Source organism: Pelodiscus sinensis, chromosome 20 (genome assembly GCF_052426305.1).
Source record: "Pelodiscus sinensis isolate ZL-2025 chromosome 20, ASM5242630v1, whole genome shotgun sequence".
Taxonomy (NCBI): Eukaryota; Metazoa; Chordata; order Testudines; family Trionychidae; genus Pelodiscus; species Pelodiscus sinensis.
The window spans coordinates 9845096-9871838 of record NC_143071.1 but is presented as its reverse complement, the minus strand read 5'-3'; the positions used below and the strand labels follow the sequence as shown (position 1 = coordinate 9871838).

The 26743-nt window shown below is 40.6% G+C and overlaps 2 protein-coding genes and 1 non-coding gene across 23 annotated transcripts in view; 2 read left to right on the top strand and 1 right to left on the bottom strand.

Moving 5' to 3' along the window:
* Positions 1-91: 91 nt before the first annotated feature.
* C20H17orf58 (chromosome 20 C17orf58 homolog) lies at positions 92-14910 on the top strand. 3 transcript variants are annotated; one of them, XM_089772025.1, is made up of 5 exons: positions 92-203; positions 9891-10517; positions 10649-10738; positions 12682-12873; positions 13411-14910. In XM_089772025.1, the coding sequence occupies exons 1-5, from the start codon at positions 107-109 to the stop codon at positions 13599-13601; spliced, it is 1197 nt and encodes a 398-aa protein (XP_089628151.1). In that variant the 5' UTR covers positions 92-106; the 3' UTR covers positions 13602-14910. The 3 variants fall into 3 exon arrangements, with proteins under 3 accessions (XP_089628151.1, XP_025036297.1, XP_006110654.1); XM_025180512.3 differs by lacking the exon at positions 92-203 and adding an exon at positions 5582-5656; XM_006110592.5 differs by lacking the exon at positions 92-203 and adding an exon at positions 7572-7722.
* TRNAR-CCG (transfer RNA arginine (anticodon CCG)) lies at positions 93-165 on the top strand. The gene has a single exon. It is a non-coding gene; the product is annotated as a tRNA-Arg (tRNA).
* Positions 14911-22341: 7431 nt separating the features above from the next.
* BPTF (bromodomain PHD finger transcription factor) overlaps positions 22342-26743 on the bottom strand; it is a 100762-nt gene continuing 96360 nt past the window's right edge. For 18 of the 19 annotated variants that reach the window (XM_075903923.2, XM_075903933.2, XM_075903938.2 and 15 more), the window contains 2 exons: positions 25376-25562; positions 22342-23246 (listed from right to left, as the gene is read on the bottom strand). In XM_075903923.2, coding sequence (XP_075760038.2) covers positions 23210-23246; positions 25376-25562 — 224 coding nt within the window. In that variant the 3' untranslated portion in view covers positions 22342-23209. Of the gene's footprint in view, positions 24001-25375; positions 25563-26743 lie in introns of all 19 variants that reach the window. The other variant, XM_075903927.2, reaches the window with a different exon arrangement.

Sequence of the window (26743 nt, the reverse complement as noted above, 5' to 3'; positions counted from 1 at the left end):
GCTGAAATCAAGTACGACAGGTTGGGCCGGGGCGGAGCCACGGCGAGTCGGGCGGGGCCTTTAGAGCGAGCCGCTCTCCCTGCTCACTGGGTGACCCAGTGGCCTAATGGATAAGGCATCAGCCTCCGGAGCTGGGGATTGTGGGTTCGAGTCCCATCTGGGTCGTGCCTGTCACACGTTTTGTAGCGAGCCGCCGCAGCCTGGTGGGTTCCTGAGGCGTTTGCACGTCGTCGCTCGCCCGCCAGGGGCTGCAACCCGCCGCGGCGCTAATCCCCTTTTAGGCGGGCGAGGGGATGCGGCAGGACCGGCCTCGCTCGAGCTGACAGCGCGAGGCAGGCGGTCACAGGTCCGTGAACTCCCCGCAGGTGCAGCGGCGGCCTGGCCCGTGAGCAGGCACCGGCGCGCGGAGAGACACCCCGCCAAGGCGGCCGTTCCCGTCCCGCCTGTCGCTGCTGGGAGGCGGGAAGGGGCCGGCCCCCCTGACCCAGGGCGAGCTGGGCACAAAGGAGGCGGCCCCGCGGGGGGCTTGTCAGAGCAGAAGCTGCAGCCCGCCTGGGACAGGCCTTGCCCCTTGGTGCCCCGCCCAGGGGGCAGTAGCGGGGTTTCTCACTGTTAGACTTTTCTTGGTGTAAATTCTAGGTTCCCTTTTTTCCCCCCCACTCCCTCTCACCTGAAGAAGTGGGTTTTGCCCACAAAAACTCGTGGTAATATATATAGTAGTAACAAATGTATCTATTTGTTAGTCTCTCCACTGCACCCTTACCTCAGAATAAGCTATGCAATTTAGGGCAATGCTGTTTTATTTTAATTTTTGGATTTGGGGGCAGGGTAGAATTTTTGGAGTCCCCCCTTTTTTTTTTCCCGCTCAACAACTTTGGTCTCCTCCCCCCCTTTTTTTCCCCTTCCACAGAATTTTTTTCCCATCTTTTGGGAGAGGGTATTGTTGTTGCAACCATCTGGCAACCCTAGTTAGCATCGCAAGGCCTAAGTGACAGCTTAACTCCTGTTGTCAGAAGGCCTAGGAGCCTAAGGGTACATCTAGACTGCAAGGCTATTTCGGGATACCTCTGGTCTCCCAAAATAGCTGCCCCGCGTCCAAGGAACATGTCTACTATTTCAAAATAATTTTTGAAATAACAGACAAGCTATTTTGGCATCCCTGTAACCCTCATTCCACAAGGAATAAGGAATGTCTTGAAATAGTGCTCCATTTCGAAATTTGGCGCCATGTAGACACGCCAAATTTTGAAATAGCCTATTTCAAAATAAAATCGAAATAAGATATGCAAATTGTGTCGCGCAAATTGCATACCATATTTCAATTTTAGAGTGCAGTCTAGACGTACCCTAAGACTCATTGAAAGTTAATGGCATCTAGATTCCTAAGTGCCTCTGTCACTTTTGAAAATGGTTTTTAGTGATCTGAATTGCTTAGCCCTCGCAAGGGTAAGTGGAGCTACTACTTTTTAAAATCGGGTCCATAGTGTTTTGTAGTGAGTAATTATTAATCACACATCGGATGTGATGGCATCAGAACTTTAGTATTCTTTTCTCTGGGGAGATTAGGAATGGGGAATTCATCCAGTTTTTCACTGCAACAAATTTTGCCATTTGGATCTATGGGTGCTAAAATTGTAGATCTATACTTGTTCTGTAGGAAGAAGGAATCATATATTAGAAGTGTTTCACTAAAGTTTGCTAGCAAAAAAGAAGCTTCACTAGGATTATAGAATCATAGAACTGGAAGAGACCTCAGAAGGTCATCAAGTCTAGCCCCCCCCTGCTCTAGGCAGGACCAATTCCAACTAAATCAACCCAGCCCGGGCTTTGTCAAGCCGAGACTTAAACACCTCTAGGGATGGAAACTCCACTACTTCCCTAGGTAACCCATTCCAGTGCTTCACCACCCTCCTAGTGAAATAGTTTTTCCTAATATCCAACCTGGACCTCTCCCACCACAACTTGAGACCATTGCTCCTTGTTCTGCCATCTGTCATTACTGAGAACAGCCTCTCTCCATCCTCTTTGGAACCTCCCTTCAGGAAGTTGAAGGCTGCTATCAAATCCCCCCTCACTCTTCGCTTCTGCAGACTAAACAGACCCAAGTCCCTCAGCCTCTCCTCATAAGTCATATGCTCCAGCCCCCTAATCATTTTGGTTGCCCTCCGCTGGACCCTCTCCAATGCGTCCACATCCTTTTTGTAGTGAGGGGCCCAGAACTGGACACAATACTCCAGATGCGGCCTCACCAAAGCCGAATAAAGGGGAATGATGACATCTCTGGATCTGCTGGCAATGCTCCTCTTAATGTAACCTAATATGCCATTAGCCTTCTTGGCTACAAGGGCACACTGTTGACTCATATCTAGCTTCTCATCCACTGTAACCCCCAGGTCCTTTTCTGCAGAACTACTACTTAACCGGTTGGTTCCCAGCTTGTAATTATGCTTGGGATTCTTCCGTCCCAAGTGCAGGACTCTACACTTGTCCTTGTTGAACCTCATCAGATTTCTTGTGGCCCAATCCTTCAATTTGTCTAAGTCATTCTGTACCCTATCTCTGCCCTTAAGCATATCTACCTCTCCCCCCAGCTTAGTGTCATCCGCAAACCTGCTGAGGGTGCAATCCATCCCCTCATCCAGATCATTAATAAAGATATTGAACAAAACCGGTCCTAGAACTGAACCATGGGGCACTCCGCTAGAAACCGACCGCCATCCTGACATCGAGCCACTGATCACTACCCGCTGGGCCCGGCCTTCTAGCCATCTTTCTATCCATCTTACCGTCCATTTATCCAATCCACAATCCCTTAACTTGCTGGTAAGAATATTGTGGGAGACTGTATCAAAAGCCTTGCTAAAGTCAAGGTATATCACATCCACTGACTTCCCCATGTCCACCGAGGCAGTTACCTCATCATAGAAGCTAATCAGATTGGTCAGGCACGACTTGCCCTTTGTGAATCCATGCTGACTATTCCTAATCACTTTCCTCTCATCCAAGTGCCTCAATATGGATTCCTTAAGGATCCCTTCCATGATTTTTCCAGGAACCGAGGTAAGACTGACCGGCCTATAGTTCCCTGGATCATCCTTCTTCCCTTTTTTGAAGATGGGCACTACATTTGCCTTTTTCCAGTCATCCGGGATTTCTCCCGATCTCCACGACTTTTCAAAGATAATAGCCAAAGGCTCCACAATGACATTTGCCAACTCCCTCAGTACCCTCGGATGCACTAAGTCCGGATCCATGGATTTATGTACATTTAGCTTTTCTAAATAGTTCCTAACCTGTTCTTTACTCACCACGGGCTGTCCATCTTCATCCCATCTTGCGTCACTTGGCACAGAAGTCCAGGAGCCGACCTTGTCCGTGAATACAGAGGCAAAGAAAGCATTGAGTACTTCAGCTTTCCCCACATCATCTGTCACTAGGTTACCTCCTTCATCCATTAAGGGCCGCACACCCTCTCTGATCACCTTCTTCTTGTTAACATGCCTGTAGAAACCTTTCTTGTTATCCTTCACATCCTTAGCCAGTCGCAATTCCATTTGCGCTTTCGCCTTCCTGATAACCCCCCAGCATTCTCGAGCTATACCTTTAAACTCCTCCCTGGTCATTTGTCCAAGTTTCCACTCTTTATAAGCTTCCTTTTTGTGCTTAAGTTCACCAAGGATTTCCCCTGTAAGCCAGTCCGGTTTCCTACCATGTTTGCCTCTCTTGCTATGCGTCGGGATGGTTTCTTTCTGTGCCTTCAATAAGGCTTCTTTAAAATACTGCCAGCTGTCCTGGACTCCTTTCCCCTTCATGTTAACATCCCAGGGAATTCTGCCAATCAGATCTCGGAGGGAGTCAAAATCTGCTTTTTTGAAGTCCAAGGTGTGTATTTTACTACTCTCTTTTCTTCCTTTGGTCAGGATCCTGAAATCTACCATCTCATGATCACTGCTTCCCAGGTTGTCACCCACCTCCACTTCCCCTATTAGTTCCTCCCTGTTTGTGAGCAGAAGGTCAAGCTGCACACGGCCCCTGGTTGGATCCTTCAGCACCTGTGTCAAGAAGTTATCCCCAACATTCTCCAAAAACTTCCTGGATTGCCTGTGTACTGCCGTATAGGTTTCCCAGCAGATGTCAGGGTGATTAAAGTCCCCCACGAGAACCAGGGCCTGCGATCTGGAAGCTTCGCTCAGTTGTCCGAAGAAAGCCTCATCTACCTCATCCACCTGATTCGGTGGCCTGTAGCAAACACCAACCACAACATCAATGTTGTTGTTTGCTCTTTTAAACTTAACCCATAGACTCTCAACAGGTTTTTCTCCCTCTTTATACTGGAGTTCAGAGCAGTCGTAGTGCTCTCTTACATATAGTGCAACTCCTCCTCCTTTTCTCCCCTGCCTGTTGTTCCTGAACAGTCTATACCCTTCCATGACAGCGCTCCAGTCATGCAAGTCATCCCACCACCAGTGGTTCAAAGACTACTTTAGATATATTAACCACCACATCGTCCACAATGCTACCATGGAAACTAAAATTTTACTATAGCTGAATTTTTAAGAAAAACACTCAGATATAGACACAACAATACAGCCACTCCCCAAGTTGCAAACGGTTGAGTTACGACCGTTTGCACTTACGACCAAAGTTCCCATGGAGCGGTCGTAAAGGCGGTCCCCCAGTTACAAATGTGATCCGCGCTTACGAACAACGCGGTCGCGTGTAACTCAATGGGGTCCGAGTTATGAACAGATCGAGTTACGGCCAAGTGTTTCGTCCGTAACTCGTTCGTAACTCGGAGAGAGGCTGCATAGTAAAATTGATTGAATTATACTGCCAAATAGTTGCATCAGAAGGTTGTATCTATTTAATGGTTTATTTATAGTAATGGCCCACGTGATTCTGATGCATCTCACATATGTACTCCTTAGGTAGATATAAACTAGCCCCAGAAAGAATAGCCCATAAACTATTCAGGGTGCATCTACACAGCAGGGCTTAACTCGAAATAAGTTATGTAAATTGAGCTATGTCAATTACGTAGCTTATTTCCAAATAGCTTGTTTCGAAATTGGGAGCATCTACATAGCACCTATTTCAAAATAGAGCACTCTTCCTCTGACTTCCCTTACTCCTTGTACAATGAGGGTTACAGGAGTCAGAGTAAGAAGTCCTGCAGCTCGACAGTATTTTGGCACTATTTCCAAATAACGCTAGTTATTTCGAAATAATGCTGCTGTGTAGATGTACCCTCCCGCTCACATCCTGTCCCATACATCCCCTACCTAAGGAGGAAAATGCTGCATCAGGAGAGAGTATAGGCACCTATTTTACTTAACCTCCAGGGGGCACCAGTGCTTACTGAGCCTGGTGTTCAGGTGCTAACCCATTGACTTGTTCACTATTAGAGGAGTTTAAAAATAAAGAGTTGAACAATTAAAGAAGCACAACAAATTCACTTAATTATTTGCAGGTTGTGTTGCTCCTTGTCTGCTATAGCACAGTTTCATAGAAGCATGTTAGGTAAATGTTCCGGAACTGTTCATTTAATCTAATCCACCCCATTGTTTTCTCTGATACATAGCTCCACATTGTCCCTCCCAGTCCCATGTGAAATGGAGAGGAATGCACTTGATGGAACAACTCCCAAACAGCCAAAGTAATAAAATATAAATGGCTAAGGTATTTAACATGAATCACCAGTTGCGAATCTAGTTTAGCACTGTGTCTTGAGTTTAGATTTCTAAAATGTTTCTTCCCCATGTTAAAATACTTTTGAAATTAAAACATTTCAAAGGCATTTGTATCAGAAGAAAATGAATTAACATGTGATATGAGACATTAAAGCATAGGGTCATATATGTATTATATTTCCTTACATCTTGCAAACCATTTGAGATATATAGAGAATGAACTGTAACTAGCTATTTGAAATAAGACTTTGTGCTTCTTGGAAATGTGTTGGAATACATACTTTCATGGATAAGGTAATCCAGCTATAAAGAAATATCAATTATCTATATTAGCTGTCAGCAAATTAAAATTTCTATTCTAACTGGTAGCAAACAAAATTAGTTTTCATATACCCTATTTTATTTAAAATAACTAAATAGAATGGAAGTTGACCATTCACTTCAGCAAGGCAATACTAAAGTTGTAGTATTCTCCCAACCATGCTGTCTTGACTGGTAACTTGGTACAGAGTATGCTGATAAGCATGTTAGAAATCCATAGAGTGTTTACATATATTATTACTAATGCATTCATCATTCTTAATACACCATTTAAGCATAAACTAAGTGATAGATATAACAATGTTATTGAAGCTAATGTTAAAAAATATCTAATACCAGATTGAGAAAAAGGGTTTCTGAACATCTCAGAGTCATGCTTGGATTAGTTACAAATAAAACTTTTGCTTAAGGATCATACAATACATACTGTGTATAATCAGCAAAAACTGAAATTTAGGTGTGCAAGTTGCACCTTCCTGTTTGGATATTATAATCAAGTATCTAGGTACATCATTCATGGAAAGTTGTACAGAGAGCTAGTAATAGAAAACAAATATATTAAGGAGTGGAGATGGTCCCTCAGTAAATCAGATTTTAGGGGTAGGCTCTCTGTTGTAAAATAAAATTCAGCAGTATTTGAGTTACTTTCCTGGCTGCACCTTTCATTAGCGCTTCTGCACCTTTCAGCAATATTTGGGGCCTTCAGTTGCATAGCTTTCCTTCGGCTGTAAAGATATGCTTTAGTAACAGCCTACAGGATATTTCTAATGATCTTCAACAATACTTGGATAGTGCTTTTTTGTGGTCAAAGCACTATCTAGGCACAAATTAACGGATTCATCCTCTGTCAGACAGTGGGATAAGCAGCTTCAATGACCATCTTGCCTGGTAACAAGAAAAGTCTTCAAGTGTTTAAACTGGTTATATAGAAACTAACATATTGGTCTAAATGAATCCCACCTTAATAAAGTGTGTATAAGCTCTGAGAAGAGGCGTGTCAGACTACTAGAGATATTCATTCAAGTAACTGAAACTGGGTTTTAAAATAAATTAGATACTACAGAGACCTTTCTATTGTGAATGGACAGTGATTATAAAAAATTTGCAAAACCCACATCAAGTAAGGACTGAAATAGCCAGATGTACAATTTAATTTACCTTAAAAAGTGTACATCCATTATAGCCTGCTGTGCATAAATGGTGAGTTCATCCCACCCCCAAAGTAGCTGCTGACATGTAGAGGTGATGTGTTCCTTGATTCTCTGTGCTGCATTTTAATGCAGTTTCTTGTATCTAATTATCCATTGACATGTTTTGTACAATTTCCTCTCAGAGGCAGGGAAGGAAAACAAGACCCCAAACCCCACCAGTTTGTGTAGATAGAAATTTAGGGAAATACACGTTTAATCGGGCAAAGACAGAACTGACATTTAGATTTCAGGCAATTGTAGCCAACGTGGGGGGGCTCCATGCACATTTCTCTTAGGAAGTGGCAGTGGGAGGATTGCGGCAGCTTGGTCTTGCTCCAATGGTTTGTCCAGGGAGCGATTCATGTTTCCCCTAAGGCTGCCTCTCATTAGCATGAACCAGGGGGAAGGGCATAAAAGACTCCAGTTCATTTAGAATCTGGAAAAGGTTTCCTTCAAAATGACAACCAAAGCATTGTGGCTCCTCTGTTTTGTCCTGGGACCATCGTCCAAATTGGTGGCAGGTAAGTTTCTTAACATTCCAAAGCAGAAAAGGGCAGGTTTGCTGTTTCCAGCAAGGAGGGAAGAGGTTGCACATAGTTCTTTCCCACAGACTGGACACACTATTTCCAGTTCATGCCCTGACAGCCTTCTCCAGCTGCATCTGTTTCAGCACGTTGCAGCAGCAAGCATGAGACCTGAGGAAAGGAGCATTGGTCAAGAAAGCAAGCGGAGATGCTTGATGTGTCAGAGGAAGATTTATGTCCGGGGCAGCTTGACAGCAACAGAGAATAAGCTAGTGCCATGAATCCTGCGTTAGTCAGTATTGAGCGATTTGTAAGTTACTTAGTGGTTTGGATGTGCGGTTTCTTGTGTGTGACTTTTATATCCCCTCCCCACTATCTCCAGTAGGCTCCAAATCTCTGATCTGGTTCAGCTGTTCTGAGCTCCCACCTGTGCCTTCTGCATGTCAGCCTAAATGGGTTTGTTACTGCATCCTGTGAGGGGCATGGAGGTAAAAGATGTATCTTTCCTTGTGGACATAAAAGAACTGCACTATGTGGCAGTTCCATTATGTGTGTGTAAACTAGAAAGTTGGATCATGACAAAATGTGTAATTTCTCCTTAGAAGCTCCTTAGAAACTCAGTGTTTAGTTAGTGTGTTTCAGGGGTAAAAATCACAGGTGGGAGATGTGTTTGAAAGGACTTGTTCAGGCACCATGACTCCAGACAGTCCAGCTCTAGGGCACTCTGGCATGTCAGTCTTCAGCTTGTACTCCCCCTCCGCCCCCTCCCAACTTCATGGAAATTTCTGACTTCCTATGCATTCAGCCCAAATATCAGGCAATCTTTCCCATGACAACAGCTGGTGAGAGCAATGAAGAAGTAATCGTGAGGTCAACAGTTGAGAATCAGGATTTGGAGATAAACCAGGACTTTATTCCTCTGTGTATGTCAGGATCTGCCTCCTACACACTGTTAACTACAAACAGCGAGCACCCAGATTGTTTGTGTGTAAAGTGTATTTAAATGCCCTACATTGGCAAACTAACTGTATGGCATGAATAGGCTGAAAAGGAAGAGGGAACCACAAATTTGAAGGGGAAAAAACTGCAGGGGGAGAGGAAACTCTTTAAAAAGAAAGTCATTTTGCTTTGTGTGATTCAAAAGAGGAAGGGGATGATGTGAAATGAGACCTGGAAATTTTCCCAGTTGGTTTGCACTGTGCCATTAACCTGCCTGTACCAAAACCACAATTGTATTTTAACAATTTCTTAACTTTCATTTTGAAATAAAGAGAAGAGATAACTCAATCCCACCTTTCTGCCATCAGGAACAAACTGCAACGGATCATTACTTAGAAGCAATAACTTTTCTACCAAACATGGGCTTTTTGGCCGCCTTGACAGCTCTGTGGCGCACAAGTCAGAAATCCAAAACTCTGGATAAAGATCTTTTCAGCAGGCCTCAAAATCCATGTACATTGAAAAGTCCAGAAGACATTGTCAATAAGGCGTCCCATGGATGGGAAAACCAAATAGTTCCGTTCTCTGAGTCTTTTAAACAATCAGCCCAAGCTGCGGTGTGAATCCTGCTCCCCCGGATGCTCCCTGGACTTTCAGGGCTCTTTAGAGAGACTGGTTTGTTTATAAATTGTGTTTTTAATTTGTAACAATAATAGTAAAAATGCAGATCACCAGGGTTCAGCTCGCATGCAGCTGGGCCAAGTTCCGTGTTGTGGTTACTGGGACTCTGTTTGAAATAGGAGCTAGAAAGTTCCCTTCCAATCTTTTTCCTGTGTTTCTGGCCCCGATTTTCTTTTTTTTTTAAAGATTGTTTTGTTGTATGAATCTTTTCAACCCTGCAGCATTCTGGAAATGAGAAGCTAAATCAGATTTTGTCCCACAAGCCTGGATGCCCAGAAAAGCAGGTGCTATCTGTCCCCACATAAAGAAAGTGGAATCTGTCTGATCTGATCTGGGAACTCTGGTTTATTCCAATTAGTGGACCATTTATTGTTTATATTGTGATAAATGGTTAGCGGCTTCAGTTGCCATCCCCCCCTCTGTGCCAGGCACTGTATATACATAGAACAGAGAAGGTCTCTGACCCCAGAGAGCTTACAAGTTGTTTCTGCCTCCTGCCCCCAAAGTTAAAGCAATTGTCTCTCTTCTGTTTATTTTGCACACAGGCTCCCTGCCCTATATCAGAAAACCCATTCAGGCACTCAGCAAGGATGGGTACAGCGCAGCAGACTCTACACCAAGCCAATCTAAGATCCCATTTAGAGGCAGCAGTGTGGCTGAAGAGAATCACACAGAGCATTGGTTGCTGTCTCCAGCTAACCTGCAGTGGCCAAAAACTGCTGGCATCCTCTCAGTCTCACCAGACAAAAAGAAGAAAGGCAAGACTTCGCTGGAAAACAACACAGGGCTGCGGAAAGAGCCGCACCAGGATGGCAAGGTCCTGGCTTCTGAGAGCCACATGGAGGGACCTGATTCCTTTGACTTCAACCATGCCAACAGAATGCATGCAGATAGGCTTCAGTCCGAGGCAGCAAACAGCATCTCAGCGCACTTCCCTTATAGAGCATTTTCCCATTATAAAGACAGATCCTTGACGTTAGCTGAGATGCATCCTTTCCAAGACACAGGGGCAGCTGAACCAGAAGATCCCAATATGGTTGATCACCTCAACCGACCTGGAAAGATGAATCCCTACAAACAGCATGACCCTCTAAGAAACATCACCAAGCCTGCCTGGGACACCAACCGCCAGTCATCTAGCCTTCTGTACTACTTCAACGTGCTAAAAAAAGGTGAGGGGGTGCCTCCAGAAGAAGGGACTTTGTGTCCTTTCAGGAGAGCAGCGCTACTTATGTTCACTCCTGAATTCCAGTGGGCATGTTGCGTTAATGCTGCACATCCACAACATGTGTGTCTATTGCAGTTCTAGATGCTGACAGCAAAGAGAAGGTGTGCCTGACAGAATGCAGAAGGGAGAGGGATGAAGCAGAGGCTTTCTGTGGGAGTGAGTTTGGTAAGACTTTTGTTCCTATTGCTTATATTCTCTCTTGCAGGTAGGCATAGCAGAGTCACGTATTGGACCATTCTACTACAGGTTGAACCTCTCTAGTCTGGCACCCTCCGGACCTAACTGGTGCTGAACTTCACTGCTTAGTGGGCTCTTAGAAGACATTTTGAGATGAAGTGGGTTTTGCCCATGAAAGGTCATGGTACCTCTACATATTTTGTTAGTCTTTAAGATGCTACTAGACTATTTAGTGTTTTTAAATTTTGGGATAAGTTAGGGCTAAATAACAGCACAGAACACCAAGAGCCAGGACTGGTGTTTGTAAACACATTTTATGGGTCCTCAGGGAACTTGGCCACAACTATGATAAGTGAACAACTGGCTAACTAAACTTATGCCAGCCCATGGATGTTGCCAGTCCAGACAGTGCTGGATTAGAGAGGTTCAACCTATAACACACAAATTTTAATCTTGCTTGTAAAAGTCTTCCCTGGCTTGTTCCATCCTAAGCTAATACCTGGTTTTAAGGTACCCATCACAGCTGCGTCTATGCATAAATAGCATCAATAGTGTTTCACTTTCTAATCCCCTTTCTGTTGGTCTGGCACTGGCCCTCTTGGTGCCTCCAGTCCGTGTGCATGTCACTGTCAGTGCTAAAGCCATCTCAGGAGCTGTCTGTATGATTCTTCATTTCTTATTAACCCACAACTAAGTGAATACCTGTCTCTCTCTCTCCATCTGTAGCAGTATTGCTTAAGTGCCGTGCCATTGCATGATTTACCTACCTCTAAGGAGTTTTGAGCTACCCAGGCATGTTCTCTGCATCCAGGATGCTGCTTTAGCTTTACAGGGCTTCCACCTGCAACAGTCATGCTGCATTAGGTTCTAATGGCCAGATTGCACACCCACAGATGGTAGAAAAAGATAGCATAGATCTGGGTTAATTGCTCTGGAAATTGGAGCACACATTTTTTGAATGGAACTGTCTCTCGTCATCAAAGCAGCAGTGATTAGAGATGGTTTTTCCTCTCAATATTTAAAAGCAGACAGGTAAAATAAATCTTTATTGCCAGTTATTAGGTGTGTCTAGTTCCAGAAAATAAGCATGCTCGGAGCATCTGTTTTGCCTCACTAGAAATTAGCGAGTGTTTTCTACAAATGGAAGCATCCCCTAATATCCTTCTAGTCAAAATCTTAAATCCAGGACCTAATTCCCTGATTAAGGTGTTGTACCCTCTGCATATTTCATCCTTTAATGATTAACAATTTCATTTATTACTTAAATTGTAAAGAGATGCATGCCTCTTAACCCAGCCTGAACAAACATTAATCTGCATGGTCATGGTTCCCCTAGAGTGATCACAAAAGGGGCTTTACTCATGAATTTACATCAAGAGATTAAAGGTCTAGGGACTGCATCAAAGAGAAGTTTTCACTCCATGAAGCAGGTGTGGCCTTGACCTGTGTGTCAGAAGTTTTCTAGTCTTACCTCTCCAGTGACTTTATCACTGTCAGTCTAGAATACGTGCAGGGGATTTTCCAGTCCCTTGGTTAACTCAGCCCAATCCTGAGTCTCTCTTAGGCAGAAGTGGTGTAGCACAGCTCCATGTGGTTTGCTTGATCAGGACTCATGCTACCGTATCAGGCTGTATTGCAAGCACACTTAAATTGGATAGTGTTAGTAATACTGTATAATACTTCAATAAATGTTTCATTTTCTTCTTTTAAATGAATATTCAACCCCACTCTTATCCCCACTGTTTCCAACCTCGCTGTTATCCAACAATACATAAGACTCAACTTTGAAGTATTTTATACACTTTTAAGACTTTTAAATCACTGCCACATTGATTGATTTAGAGCCTCCACATGTATCATGAGTTGAGTATCAGTGTTTCACTAGCAAGTGTAACAAGTGATGATTGTTCCTCTCTCTCTTCTTAAAACAGCAGTGAATGGGATTGTTCACGATGTGGAAACACTAGGGAAAGGAATCCGGCTGGTTACGCTCTTGGTAAATAGCGATGGATTATACAAGATGAGTCGCCTGTATATCGCCCCTGATGGCTTCTTCTTCCGAGTTCACATTCTCATCGTGGATGCTTTAAACTGCAGCAAACCATGTCCAGATTTTAAACTTGGTAATGAATCCCAGCTAAAGTCAGTCTGTTTCTCTTTTAGGTGTTTTGGGATTTCACTTAGCCCAGGTTGAACTGGGGTTCATGGGATCTTTTGGGAAAAAGAAACTGACTCACTTAGGAGCAGGGGAAACAAAGTGTTTTCTTTGTTTTCCCCATATTTACAAAAGAAGCCCAACAGTCTGCAAGGCAGAACGGTTAGCCATTCAATCCCCCTGTTCGATACATTCTGTAGAACATTTATCCTGCTGAAAGCTTTCACCAGCAAGCAGACCTGTCTTCTTTTAGCCAACACCTAAAAGTCAAGGTGCTGGCTGACAGGAGTTTGCATGACCAGTTCCAGTTTTTGACCATTTGTTGGTTTATTAATAATTTGAATTTTGCTACTTCAATTACATTTAGTTTTATCTCAGTTTATTTTAAAAGAAAACATGAACAATCTCCAAAAATCAAACTGGAACAGGCTTTTATCTAAAATGAAACAAGCCAAGGAAATTAAACAAAAATAAGCCAGCACAGTAAGTGATTTTTATCTTGCAGGAAGTAGATACATTGTGATGGGTCAGATCTACCACAAGAGACGGCAGCTGCCTGCACCTCTGCTGCAGTTCCTGCGAGGACGTCTACGGCCAGGAGATGGGCTGCTAAGGAGCAGCAGCAACTATGTAAAAAGATTCAACAGGAAGAGGGATCGAAAAGTACAAGGGGCAGCCCACACCAAGTGTAGATGAGGCTACAGTGCTAACAGCTTTACTGGGGCTTAAGCAGCACTGGCACTTCAGCTACCAGAACAAAACTGGTCTCTACTTGGAGTCTGATCTTCCTTCCATAATAAGGATTCTTTTAGAGTGACTGCAGCTCAGCTCTTGCTTAATTCTGTCTCCAGTAACGATAAGCAGCTGGTGTCTCATATGGCTAATAAAAAAAAGGTTTATTTTAAATGTTTTGATTATATATAGCATGCAAAAAGAAAAAAAAACCACAGTCTAGATATCCAGTCTATTCAATGTCTAACAAACATTAACTGGTTAATGAATTTCCTTTTACATGTGGTTTCAAAATAGTCAGCTATTCTTTTTGTAATACACAATTTAAATCTTCAAGTTTGGGAAAATAAACCTACTGATTATTTTTAGGGCTAAATTCTTTTGTAAGTACCTCTTCCGTACATCAGGAATGACTGAAGATCTGTTGTGTCTCATTGCTTTACTATTCAAAACCATACATTTACTGGTATTAAAGTTCTCAGTGCAATGGAGATTTAAAAAAAGAGCATTCAAACCCTTAATTTTTAACATGTCTCATGATCATTTGTAGCTCAAAGGCTGCACAGCATAAATATGTAGACTTTTCTGAAACAGTATCAAAGGAGTAAAGAACATAATACTGTTCTTTAACATGGAAACTATAGAGACAATATATAATTATACATTCAGATATATAATTATACTACATATATAATCAAACATAAGGGACCAGATTTTTCTTGTAATTTAGAAACATGTTCAAAATATGTATTCCACAGCACATCTTATTTGAGCTTACATGCATGTTTTGTAGGTTTTACAGATTCCAAAACTGGAAGGCACAATTGTGATCATTCAATCTGACTTCCTATATAACACATGCTCTATATAGACCTTTGCAAAAATTAAATAAATATATACTGACAGCTTTTTAAAAAACATTCCATCTTGATTCTAAACTTGTCAAGTGATAGAGAATCCGCCATGACCCTTGGTAAATTGGTCCACTGTTTAATTACACTGTTAAAAATTTACGCTTTATTTCATTAATTGAATACAAATCATGCACTAACAGCCAATTAGTGTGTGTACAGCTACCTATTTGCACATACAAACTGTGGTACCGAGGTATGCAAATCAGTCATCCACTGGCATACACATTTTGCATGCCTAATTACACTCCTAGAGTGGATATTTAACCCTGAAACTATTGTCTTTGGTGTAATTTTTCTATGAAGACAACTGTATGAGGATTGTAGCTGCAAAACAGTAAAGCTTCCTCTTTGGAATCGGTTCTATGTTGGACGTGTGTTTTGTTTTGTTTGTTTGTTTTACTGTTTGAGTCCTAGTGAGACAAATATTTTTGTATATTTAGTTCCTTGTAGGAAATGCTGGTATGAAATATTCCTAAATAGCCCCCTGCGGCTTTCAATTCTTTCAAATCCAGCTTTTGAACCTTTTCATCAGTTTTAACCAGCTCTACGCTGTTGGCAGAAACTTAAGTTCAGGAAAAGATCCAGTTAACATTTTTTAAAAAACAAGTAAAAAAAAAAACAACTTGGCTTAGCTAGTAATAAAAAAGTTATTTTAAAACAGTTTGTGGGACCCTGATTCCCTTACCAGAGGGGAAAAATAGGTGTCTTTTCAATAGCAGTAAAATCTTTTGCTGTTATCAAAATGTGTTCCCAAAGGTGGGCTAGAAGCTTCTCAGCACTGATTTATGAGTCCAAAATTCATATTAAGTCAGTGAAATTTCATTTACAATGGGAATCTCCCATCCTCGGTCCCACCTGTGATGTGTCACTATTACAACAGATTAAATATAGGAGACTGCTTAAAAACATTTCAGAGAAGGAACTCTGGTCAGGATAAGAAGAAACCAAGCAAAGACTAGCACCAACATGGATAACAGAGGACTGGGACTGTGGGCACAGGCAAATCCAATAGAAGCAGCTAGTAGTTTGGTTTTCAGAGTGAACTATAGAAGTTAAAATGAATTCAAACTCCCCCCAGTATATGGGGAGGAAGATACCACACTATAAGTATCTTTTCATTTCTGAGGCAAAGCTACACAAAGATGAACTAAATTTGCCCCTCATATACAAGCAGCCAAACTTGTGTTAGCTTCAAGATGCTGCAGAGCTGGAATGGGGGAAGAAGTCACAGAGGCAAATAATCTTAATTTTTGTATGAATCTGTCCAGCCAGGAGAGCTTTGTAGAATTCAAGTTTGGAACCACTGACTTTTGAATCTGCTGTATATCTACACTGTAAGGCTACGTCTACACTGCTGGCTTCTTGCACAAGAAGCTTTTTGTGGAAGAGCTATTCTGCAAAAACTTATTGTGCAAGAGCGCATCCACACTGCAAAAGCGCATCAAAAAAGCAATGCACTTTTGTGCAAGAGAGCATCCAGACTGCATGGATACACTCTCGAAAGGAAACTGATTGCTATTTACAGAATGGCCACCAGGTACCTGTGCTTTTTTCAATTGCCTCTTTGTGCAAAAAACCTGTTCCCTGTCCCCACACACCTTTTTGCACAGGAGCGCTTGCACAACAAAGGAGTTATTCCTCATAGAAGGAAGAATACCCAACTGGAAAAATCCCTCTGTTCATTTTACTTGCACAAAAACATGTTTGAGATGTGAATGCTCTGCGAGTTTTTGCGAAAAAAAGGCTGTTTTGGGGCAAAAACTCTGTAGTGTAGACTTAGCCTCGGGGTACATCTATACTGCAGGACAAAGTCGAGTTAAGAGATACAACTTCAGCTACGTTAATTGCGTCACTGAAGTCGAAATAGCTTAACTCAGCTTTTGGTGATGTCTACGCAGTAGGAAGTCGAAGGAAAAACAATCTTCCTCCAATTTCCCCCACTCCTCATGAAATGAGGGTTACAAGAGTTGGAGTAAGAAGCCCATTATTTTGAAATAATGGGCTTGTTGTGTAGACTTGAACTGTTATTTTAAAGTAACAAGTTATTTCGAAATAAGTGTGCCGTGTAGACATAGCGTGAGAGTGAAGTACATTTTTTAAAAGGCTGCTGAAGCAAAGGACTATCAGTGAAATGGCACACCTACATCACTATGCATCATGGCAGAGTACACTTAAGGGGCATGTATACTGTACCCATAGCTTGAAATAAGCTACATAATTTGAGCTACAGCTTATTCTGAGTATTTCTAAAGTGTGCTATTCTGAAACGTCCCTTACTCCTCATGGAACAAGGTTTGCAGGAATGCCCAAAGAGCAAGCCCATTATTTCAAAAGCTATTTTGAAATAATGGGTTTGTTTAAAAAGACGTGGAATAGCTATTTTGGGATACTGGAAGTATCCCAAAATAGCGCCGCTGTCTAGATGCACCCTAAGTGATCTAGCTAAAGATGCAAAAGACATTAGAGATCCATTTATTTTCTTTTACCAGAAGACTATTCAGAAACCAAAACAGTAGGCGCAGACAAGCAAGGTGACATTGATAGAGCAGCAAAAGTACCTTCTCAGAATTGTTCTCATGTGATTTATTTCTTGACATGCAATAGGCTTAAAGTACTGACTGCAAACACTGCTACCACTTCTGAAACTATATATTCTTGCTGTACGTCAGCTTTTGTTTGCATTGTCAACAAGGAGAAAAGTGAAGGACCGGCTTATTGGGCTGCTAGCTTTGAGATCCGGAGGAGGTTTATCATGGAATTGAGGTACTCCCAGAGATGATTGCTCCCTGACAACCAGTTGCTTGAATCTACCCAAAAAAGGTCACAGTGCCTTCTTACTACTTTTATTATGCTACTTTTGTTAAGGGAAAGAACAGAGTTGAGCGAGCATGGAGAATGGCACATTTACAATTGAGATGGCAGTTGAAATTTTCCCAAGAAAATTTTAATGAGGGGCTTTAACTTTGGCAGAATCAGACTGTTCCTGGCCCCAATTCAAAGTACTGGAGAAGGGCTACAGGAATGCCTCAATTTTCTTCGTGTTGTCCATTTAGAACCAATGTTTTTGAGTACTGATCTATGATGCCTGGCTTTCCATTTACCCAGATTCAACAATGCACATTTCCCCCACTGCCTTCAGCCATGACACTGAACAGTGATCTGAAGCAGACACCAAGAGTAGTGGGTAAAGGAGGGTAGCTCCGTTGCCCTAGCTCATTTAATCCCTGATGTCTCCAATGAGACAAATAGGGAAATCAATGGTGGTGATGGACAGGAGTTAGAGCAAGACCACCAGCTTAGCCGAAGCCAACTACATTTGACCACCACTAGATGAAACCACTACTCTTGAATAATATTCCATCTGGAAAGTTAAACAGCTAGGGAAATTATTATAGAATCATCGAATACAAGAACTAGAAACAACCACAAGAGGACAGTAAGTCCAGTCCCCTGCTCTCATGACAAGAATAAGCACCATTTAGATCACCCGACAAGTGTTTATCTAATGTGCTCTTAAAAATCTCCAATGATGGAGATTCCACTGCCTCTTTTGGCAATTAATTCCAGTGCTTAACCACCTTGATTAGTAGTTTTTCCTAATGTCCAACCTAAACCTCCCTTGCTGCAATTTAAGCCCATTGCTTGTCATAGCAGCAGCAGCAGCTATACGAAGAATAATTTTTCTCCCTCCTCCTTGTAACAACCTTTTGGGTACTTGAAAGCTATTATATCCCCTCTTAGTCTTCTCTTTTTCAGACTAAACAAACCCAGTACTCTCAGTGTTACCTCATAGGTCATGTTTTCTAGATCTTTAATCTTTTTTTTTTGTGGCTCTTTTCTGGACTTTCCCCAATTTGTCTACATCTTTCCTGAAGCATGGTATCCAGAATACAATACTCCAGTCGAGGCCTAATCAGCACAGAATACAATGGAAGAATTGTTTCTCATGACCTGCTTACACCATTCCTATTAATGTATCCCAGAGTGATTTTTTTTTTTGCAACTTTGTCACACTGTTGACTCATCTATAGCTTGTGGTCCACTATGACTACTAGATCACAATAGCAGCATTTTATTTGGGCCCAACTCTTACTTGGTATACATCTGCTTTTTCATTTGACTACACGAACTATCCCATTACCACGTTACTGAAAGTGGGACAAGCAGCATGATTTTTCCTTTTGCATCACAAAAATCTTACCTTTCTTCAGGAAGAGGTAAAGTGTTATTCAGTGTGCAATATAGTATGTTAAGTAGTAACAGTTCAGTGTGTTTCGTTGTCTAAGACAGGTGCAGGGAACCATGTGTGTGTCAGGGGCCACCCACCCAGAGAAAAATCAGTCAGGGGCCGCCCACAAGTGAGAAGCAAAAACCAAAAACGAATCCTCATTGTTGTGGCTCCTGACTGAGGAGAAAGACAGTCCCCACATTCGCCCCATAAACCAGAGCCTAGAGGGGCCCAGCCTAAAAGATTTTCTGTGCTCCAGCCTCACAGTGAGGTAGCAGGGGGGCTGGAGCACCAAGTGTGGGCTTCCCAATGCTGAGGGGGCAACCATGAGCCTCGGGGGCTGCATCTGGTCCCCTGGCCTGAGGTTCCCCACCCCCTGTCTATGACAAACATTTAACTCTATTATTTTCAAACTTTTTAACTGGTGGCTTTCAAAAATATATGCAGACGTCACATACTGCAGAAACAGGTTTATAGATCATTTGGATTGCTCTCTCAGATTCTGAAGAAGATCGCACTTTTAAAAGCCATACCTGATTTTGTTTTTAAAAGAGACCATTAGTTACAATACTTGTCTTACAAGCTGAAGTGGGGAAATGGCAAAGTAACTCTTCCAAATTGCAATAGATTATTTAATATAGGGAAGGAGGGGAAATAAAAAAAAAGTGAGAATTTCTGTGTGTCTTCCCTAAAGATCAAAACATTTCATACTCTTACATTTGGCAATCCTTAGCCAGTACAAGGCCAGACTACTAAGCATATAGAAAATATATGGTAATGTTCATGTGCAACAGAAAACTAGTCTATAGCACAGCTAGCTTTTCCATACTTTGAGTCAATTTTGCTTTACACAGATTTTAATGATGAAATTATTAAAAATTGTATTTCTCTTACAATTTGTGTGGTGCTGAGACAGCAAACGAACTACATGCATTAGGCTACAAATTTATCTTCATTAAAGGGACACTGTCAAATTTAGGTTGTAAATTAACTGAAGAAGTGCCTCCCCCAATCTTAACAGTATATTCCAACAAGCAGTGAAAAGGCTAGTGCTCTGAGTTAAGCAGGCAGATCTGTGTGCAACAGTACCTCAGCAAGGATGGTAACACATAGATAGAAGTAAACAAATTATAACCGCATCCACTACTAAACAGATTAAAGGTTAGACAACAAAAAGGACAAATCTGGCAGGGATGTTTATTTTTAAACTTGTATGTTATATTACAAACAATCAAGAGCAAAAAGATTTTAAATGTTGGTAGATGACAGTGTCCCTTTAGAATGTATGTGCCAAATTTTATAGGTCTCTTACTTTCGCAGTTAATTTTCTTCTGTTTCTTTTTTCAGCCAATTAACTGATATACTGAGCATGTGAAACACTGCGGTCTCTCCAGTGATTTACACAGCTCCCTACCACATTTTGAGGATTTAAGAAACCTAAACTAAATCCTACACAAGTACATCTATTCAAGTTAGTCTGAGGGAGTCTGATGATAACAAAGGAAAAAATCCTCAACTTGGTTTAATGTGTCACCAAAACCCAAGTTAAAATATACCGTATTTTCCGGCGTATAAGGCTACTGGGCGTATAAGACGACCCCCTAATATTTTAGTTAAAAGATAGGGTTTCGTCTTATACCCCAGCGCCCCTCCGCCTGACGGGCTTTGCTCCCGGTGTCCCTGGTCTGCTGGAGATGGTCCCCAGCAGACCAGGGACACCGGGAGCAAAGCCTCTGTGGACGCCCCGGCAGCGGGACAGCCCCGGCGCGCCTGGGCTGCCCCGGCGCGCCTGGGCTGCCCTGGCGCCGGCTTCCCCCGAGGCTTTGCAAAGCCGCAAAGCTGTATACCCGGCGTATAAGACGACCCCCGATTTTTAGGGAATGTTTTTTAACATCAAAAGTCGTCTTATACGCCGGAATATACGGTAATTCAATATCAGACACTTGAAAATGTACGTGGCAATAATAGAGATATTAAAAGGAAATAAGTTCACTGGAACAAAACAGGTTTTAAGAGTTATGAATTCTCATGCTTTAAGTATGATTTTTGAAATACATGCACAGGAATACTTTATTGCAAGATTTGTTCTCTCTTTTTTAATATATCTTTTTTTAAAAAAAGACAAAACCCACAAAAATATTATAGCTAATAAAGCTAGAAAATATCTCCATTGATTTCCTGGCAACAGAAAAACTGAAAAGATGTCAGATATGAAAATGTACATAAGATATTAACATTTCCCTAGTAACAGAATGATTGTAAGACAAATTCCTAAGAAGATATATAAAATTTATCACTGCCAAGAGCTATAGAATCAACCAGTGTTTCATTAGAAACTCCACCAAATCTGATGTCAAACACATTACTTTATTTGTCTAGGATGAAATGTCCTATTACGTACAAAAAGTACTTTTCAGTTTGCCACAACTGTTAAAAACATAGCAATCTATTGGCTACAGGTAAGAAAGTTCTTTTCGCATTAAGTTTCAAATGACATCATATATATTTATATATGAATAAATAGTACAGAAATACTGTGATGTTGTCAAGAGATGCAAAATATTTTCAGAACTCAAATTGAGAATTTTCCTTCTTGCATCAAACACAATGCATACAATATGTAGCATTTCTTTTAAGAAGTCAAAGGACAACATAACCTAAATGCAACCACTCTTCTCATAATCTTTTAAGAAGCATAAACTGATTTGGTTTTCACATTAAACAATTAATTTTTAGTTTTCACATATAGGTTAAATGACAATATCTGTACAAAAATGTATGGGTTTTATTAGATAAAATTAACCCAGAAGAACCTGTACACCTGAGCATGTAATTGTAAGAAAACTGTGGTCAGTAGCAATGTTTTACTTCTAAGAAATTAACAGGAAAGGTTCTTGCATAGCAGGGTAAGGTTAAACCCAAGGGAAGCTTATCCATAAACCAGATAAATCCCAGATCACTGTAGGACAAAGCTAAATTGTGAATTAGTGCAAAATCTAGCAAAATGGTTGTAGAGCTGCATAAACCAGCTTGGCTGATTTTACTGGAGGCAGTTAATACAACAAAGTCAGTTACATAAGCAATGTGCAAGTGATAGATCAGAGAGAGGAGAAGGAAAAAAAGTCTGCAAGTCACATCTTCCTCTGTTGGCTTCCATTTATCCCTCATGCTAGCTTTCCTTTTATAGGAAGAGACAAAACCACTGAGAATGCCCTTCAGAGAAATAATTACAAACATGTGGTTCATCATTCTTGGATGATATTTTGCCTTCTACTTTCTAATTCAGAAGTGGGCAATGAAATTTCCCAATACTGCCTTTATTATCTGATGCAGCAGTTATGGCACCACAGTAGAATTATTTTTAAAGGGATAGTAGTTGCTTAATGAAAAGAAAGAAACGCTACCCTTTGTAGCATCAAGTCATATTCCCCTTTCTACTTTTCTTACCTTTTCCTCCCCCAACTACACGGGATACTTCCACTTCAGAACAGATTCCCTCCCTCCCTCCCCAAATAAAAACACTTTACAAACATATTAGCGCACATTCAAAGACACCTACATCTGTGGGGAGAAAAATTATCTCCATTTATTTTTTTCATTATACATCCATGTTTTGAATTTTAATACAAAAAGAAAAAAATTAGAATCTGACAAATGTTTACAAACAAGATACCTTCAAATAGATTTTACTCATTTCAGTCTGGTGCAGAGTAAATGACAAACTGTAGTTATATTCAAGGCAACAGAGTCTGTAGTCTGTGACCACTTAGCCCAACCTTTATGCAAGCTTAATTGTTTTTATCTACCATGAATGATAAACTCATTGTTGATTCCCAGTTTTTTTGTGTGTGTGTGCACATGTGTACATAGCAGCTCCTTTCATAGAAAGAAAAGACATCTAGAGGTCTTCTTGTACTTTTACCTACAGGAATCATGTTAAGATACAGAATGGATTACATGTAACCGGGGCCAGATTTTATAAGAAAAAATAATTAGCTGACAAATGAGGGCAGCAATAAAAAAGCGTCTTTTTTGCAACAATAAATAAATACAGTCAAAGTTTTCTGTGTGGACTTTAAACCAGCTTCTTCACTGAAGAACAGACGTGGCATTTCCATGGAGTTAAACTTGACCCCATTTACTGTATCTTTTTTCTTGCTTGCTCGCTCTCTCTCCAACAAAACAAAGTTTTCTCACTTCTGCCACAATAGTACAACAATTTGATCTTGACAAGAAAGTGGTGCTGCTGATTTTTATTCCTTTGTCCTTTGGACAAAATAAGCCAAGAATATAATTTGACTGCTGTGACCAATAAAAACACAGTTTACATCAAGTCTTGTCAGGATAACCTGACTAAAAACCATCTGGCTTCTTAATTAAAAATTTTCAGACAACCAGATTCTTGCTGTGTTAGGTTAACACGCTGAACTCTAAGAAGCTGTAGACTGCAGTTTGTTGTTATGAGACCTGCAGAATACAGAAAAAAGTGAACAATTAAGCACCCTTCATTTTTGAGAACGCTGTTTCTTTAAGAGGATGCCGAGGGTCAATCAATGGGAGGGGAATGCAGCCATGTTGTGTCTGTTCATCTTTTGCAAACAAACACCATTTAAAACAAGCAGTTCTGAGCTTTACAGAAGTTTTCAGCTACAGTATTAAAAATTCCACGGTGTACAAAACATGATGCTTCAACTAACCTACCCAAAAATGCCCAAAATAAAGTTTTACTAATCAAGACACACAACAGTATTCTGTAATAGGGAAAGCATAAAGACAATTCATAAGTTATATTTCACATATTTTACCAAAAGTATTATCTAAGGTACATTGATTTGGGAAATCTTTGGATAAATGTTTAAATGTAAAACATCTGGATAGTAAAAGAAATTAATACATTTTTGCTAATCAGAGTTCAGCGAATCCCCTTTCTAAACTTCAGTTTTATTGGTGACTTCAAATTAATTAAAATACATAGTTTCCAAAACTCAATTATTTGACTTTGTTTAAATACAGAACTGACAGTTTCTTAATACATTTTTATTTACCAACATGGCCGCTGGCAAATATTGGTTTTGCATTTTAAAAAGAACATTTAATATTTGGACATTGATCTGGATTTTTAAGGCAGTTTAATGTCATAGTACTGTACAATAAAAGAAAGAGTGACCCCAACATCCAGTTCTGATTCCAGTTAAAAAGGTCAGACTAAAGATATCACAATCTGCAAGAAAAGAAAGAACATGGATGATGTAAATGAAGAAGCACAAAAATAAGATGCAGCAATGAAAATTAGTGTGCAAACAATGAATATTGGATAACCAAATATGACAGGATGAAAGAAGCATGAGCAAGTAACGGCCTGATAAAAGCAAGTATCAAGGAATTAAATTAAGAGTGTAAACACATGATTGCTTCAGCTGGCCACATCTGCACATCCCCTCAGACCTGCCTTTTTACCATTTGGAAAATTCGCAACTTCCACAAAGATGGATGCAACTTCTGATAGAGTTAGTCTACAATGCAATTTCTAACAGAGTTAATTGCAAATAGATTTTAATCCTGAACTGATCCAAGTCTATCAGAATTCAGATGTAATGGTCATGTTGAGGAATGTACCAGCAGAATGTTCATAAACAGAATTCTGATTAAACTTTAATGAAATTCAGCTTTAAGTCTTTGTGGTTTATTTCTGGATTACAAATATGCAATGATACACTAGCATTAAAGGGTAAACTCATGTGAACCTGAACTATATCAGTACTACCACACTTACAACTCCAATGGCTTCATATAAGTACAAGGTCCTATGCATTATACATAAAGGCATGTGGATTATAACCTGAAATGGAGCTGGCAAGCCATATAGTTCATGTTAAGTAAAGTGCATGTTATTTTTTGTAACAAGGTTCCCAGAGGGAATATACTCTACTAATCTTTTCCTGAAGAAAAGTTGCTTAAAGCTAAGTTTGAGTTTTATTTTTTAAACTATTAATCTCAGTGTTCATGTTTTATATTTCAATTGCACACTGAATTGCTTACAATGAGGGCAAACAGGGTATCTAAATAATACAAAGAAACAGGAAAAGATGGATGTTTACTAGGTCAGGGCAAGGAACTGTTTATTTTTGCATACATTTGCATTTTCCTTAGATTGTAAGCTCTTTGGAGTAAGGAGCATCTTTCCTTCAATGTTTAGACATGACCTGACTCTAGTACCATAGTAAGTAGCTAATAACATAAATTTACAACAAAAGCTGGTCCTCTTGATTTGGTTTTCACAGTACTGTTCAATTTCTTTCTAATAATAATATATATTGATACATAATTAATATTTTAAAACAAAAATTATAAAAATACTGAAGTGGGATAGATTCAGGGCCTAAGTTTGACAAAAATCCAAAGCTGGAATGTATTGACTTTAGAGTCTTCTCTTAAAAAAAAAAAAAAAAAATCTAGCTATAGTGGCAACATGTGGGAAGAGGCAGACCTTTAGATGAGAGCAGTAAGAAAAGCTTAGGGTAGTAGAAAGATTTTCTAAAACAAAGGTAGGTTACAGGGAAACAGAGATTATCAATATGGGGAACACTTTGCCTTACCTGCTTGCCTTGAATCCTTTTAGCTTCTGTACAAAGAAAGATTCAAGAACCTCTGCACATTGGTAAAAAGGGGAGTCACTTGGATTGTAGTAACGACAGTTATCAAAAATTTTGGTCATATCTGCCACAAACTCGGTCACCTTTTTGTAGTAACGTTTCAGTATTCTCTCTTCCATGGTAGCAAGGTCTAAAAAGAAAAAAAGAAAAAAAAAACACACACACACACACCAATGCATACCTGTTATCTAAAATGAAACATCTTTAGTCTTCCAGAAAGAAGTTCATTTGTATTGTCATTCATTATAACAAAAGCACAACTGGCCTGGCTACATTTTCTGCTATGTTGCTTGTGACATCATGCCAGCCGAAGAGGGTCTCATTTAGAATGTGTTTCCTCCCACATGAATTTGTGTGTAATTTACACATTTTAGTTACAGCAACTCAAGTGTTTGGACCAGGCTCCTGCATTAGGAAGGCAGGATAAGGGATCTCCCAAAGGCGGGAGGGGGGTAGACCCTGGAGTGGCCCAGGGCAGTGCCTCTCAGCCCCTAGGGGTACTCAAGAGAAGTCGGGGGGTAGATCAACACAACTGAAATTTGGAGAAAACTTAATTTTTGTTTTAAGTTTTACAGTATTTGTATTATTGGGAGAGTGACACACAGCAAGTTCAGGATGGGGGAATGAAAGAATGCAAGGAACTCCTGGTGTGTGCAATACGATCATTTTACATAAGTTACAAAGTGTGTGACTCCCTAGTTAAAAATGAAGGGAAAAGAATTGAAAAGCAAACAAAATGGTATATAAATTTCAACTAAATAAGCATCCCTCTTAACTTGGCTGAGAAAAAGAACAAAGGATTCACCTGCCTCAAAAAAATTCCTTCTAAGTGCTTATTTTGTAATCCCACCACCAAGTGTCAAAACATTTGTGAACATGGACATACTTTGATGTAGATTACCCATCCGTAACAGGTGGTCTTCTTTCCAGTGACAGGGAGAATGTGCTAAGTGTAACCTGATATACTGCAAATTCAATTATATTATCACTTGGTCTAAGTCACTTTAACCCACAACAGAAAAATAGTGTTTTGTAAAACATATAGCCAGCTCTTTTCTATGAACTTTGAAGAAATTCATGTGACCAAATTCCAATTTTTTCCCCACATAACAGAATTAACATCCTTATTTTTGTGGAAAGTACAAAGAGGTCAAGTTTTGTGTGACCACCCAGAAGTCAAACGTCAGCAGCAAGCATTCTGACTGCTAGAACTATGAAGGGGCACTGGTTCAATAGGGACTTTGTAGGAAGAGGGGCACAAAAATGTGCAACATTTCTTGCAGCAGCTGGGTTTTCCTTAGAGGTCTTACA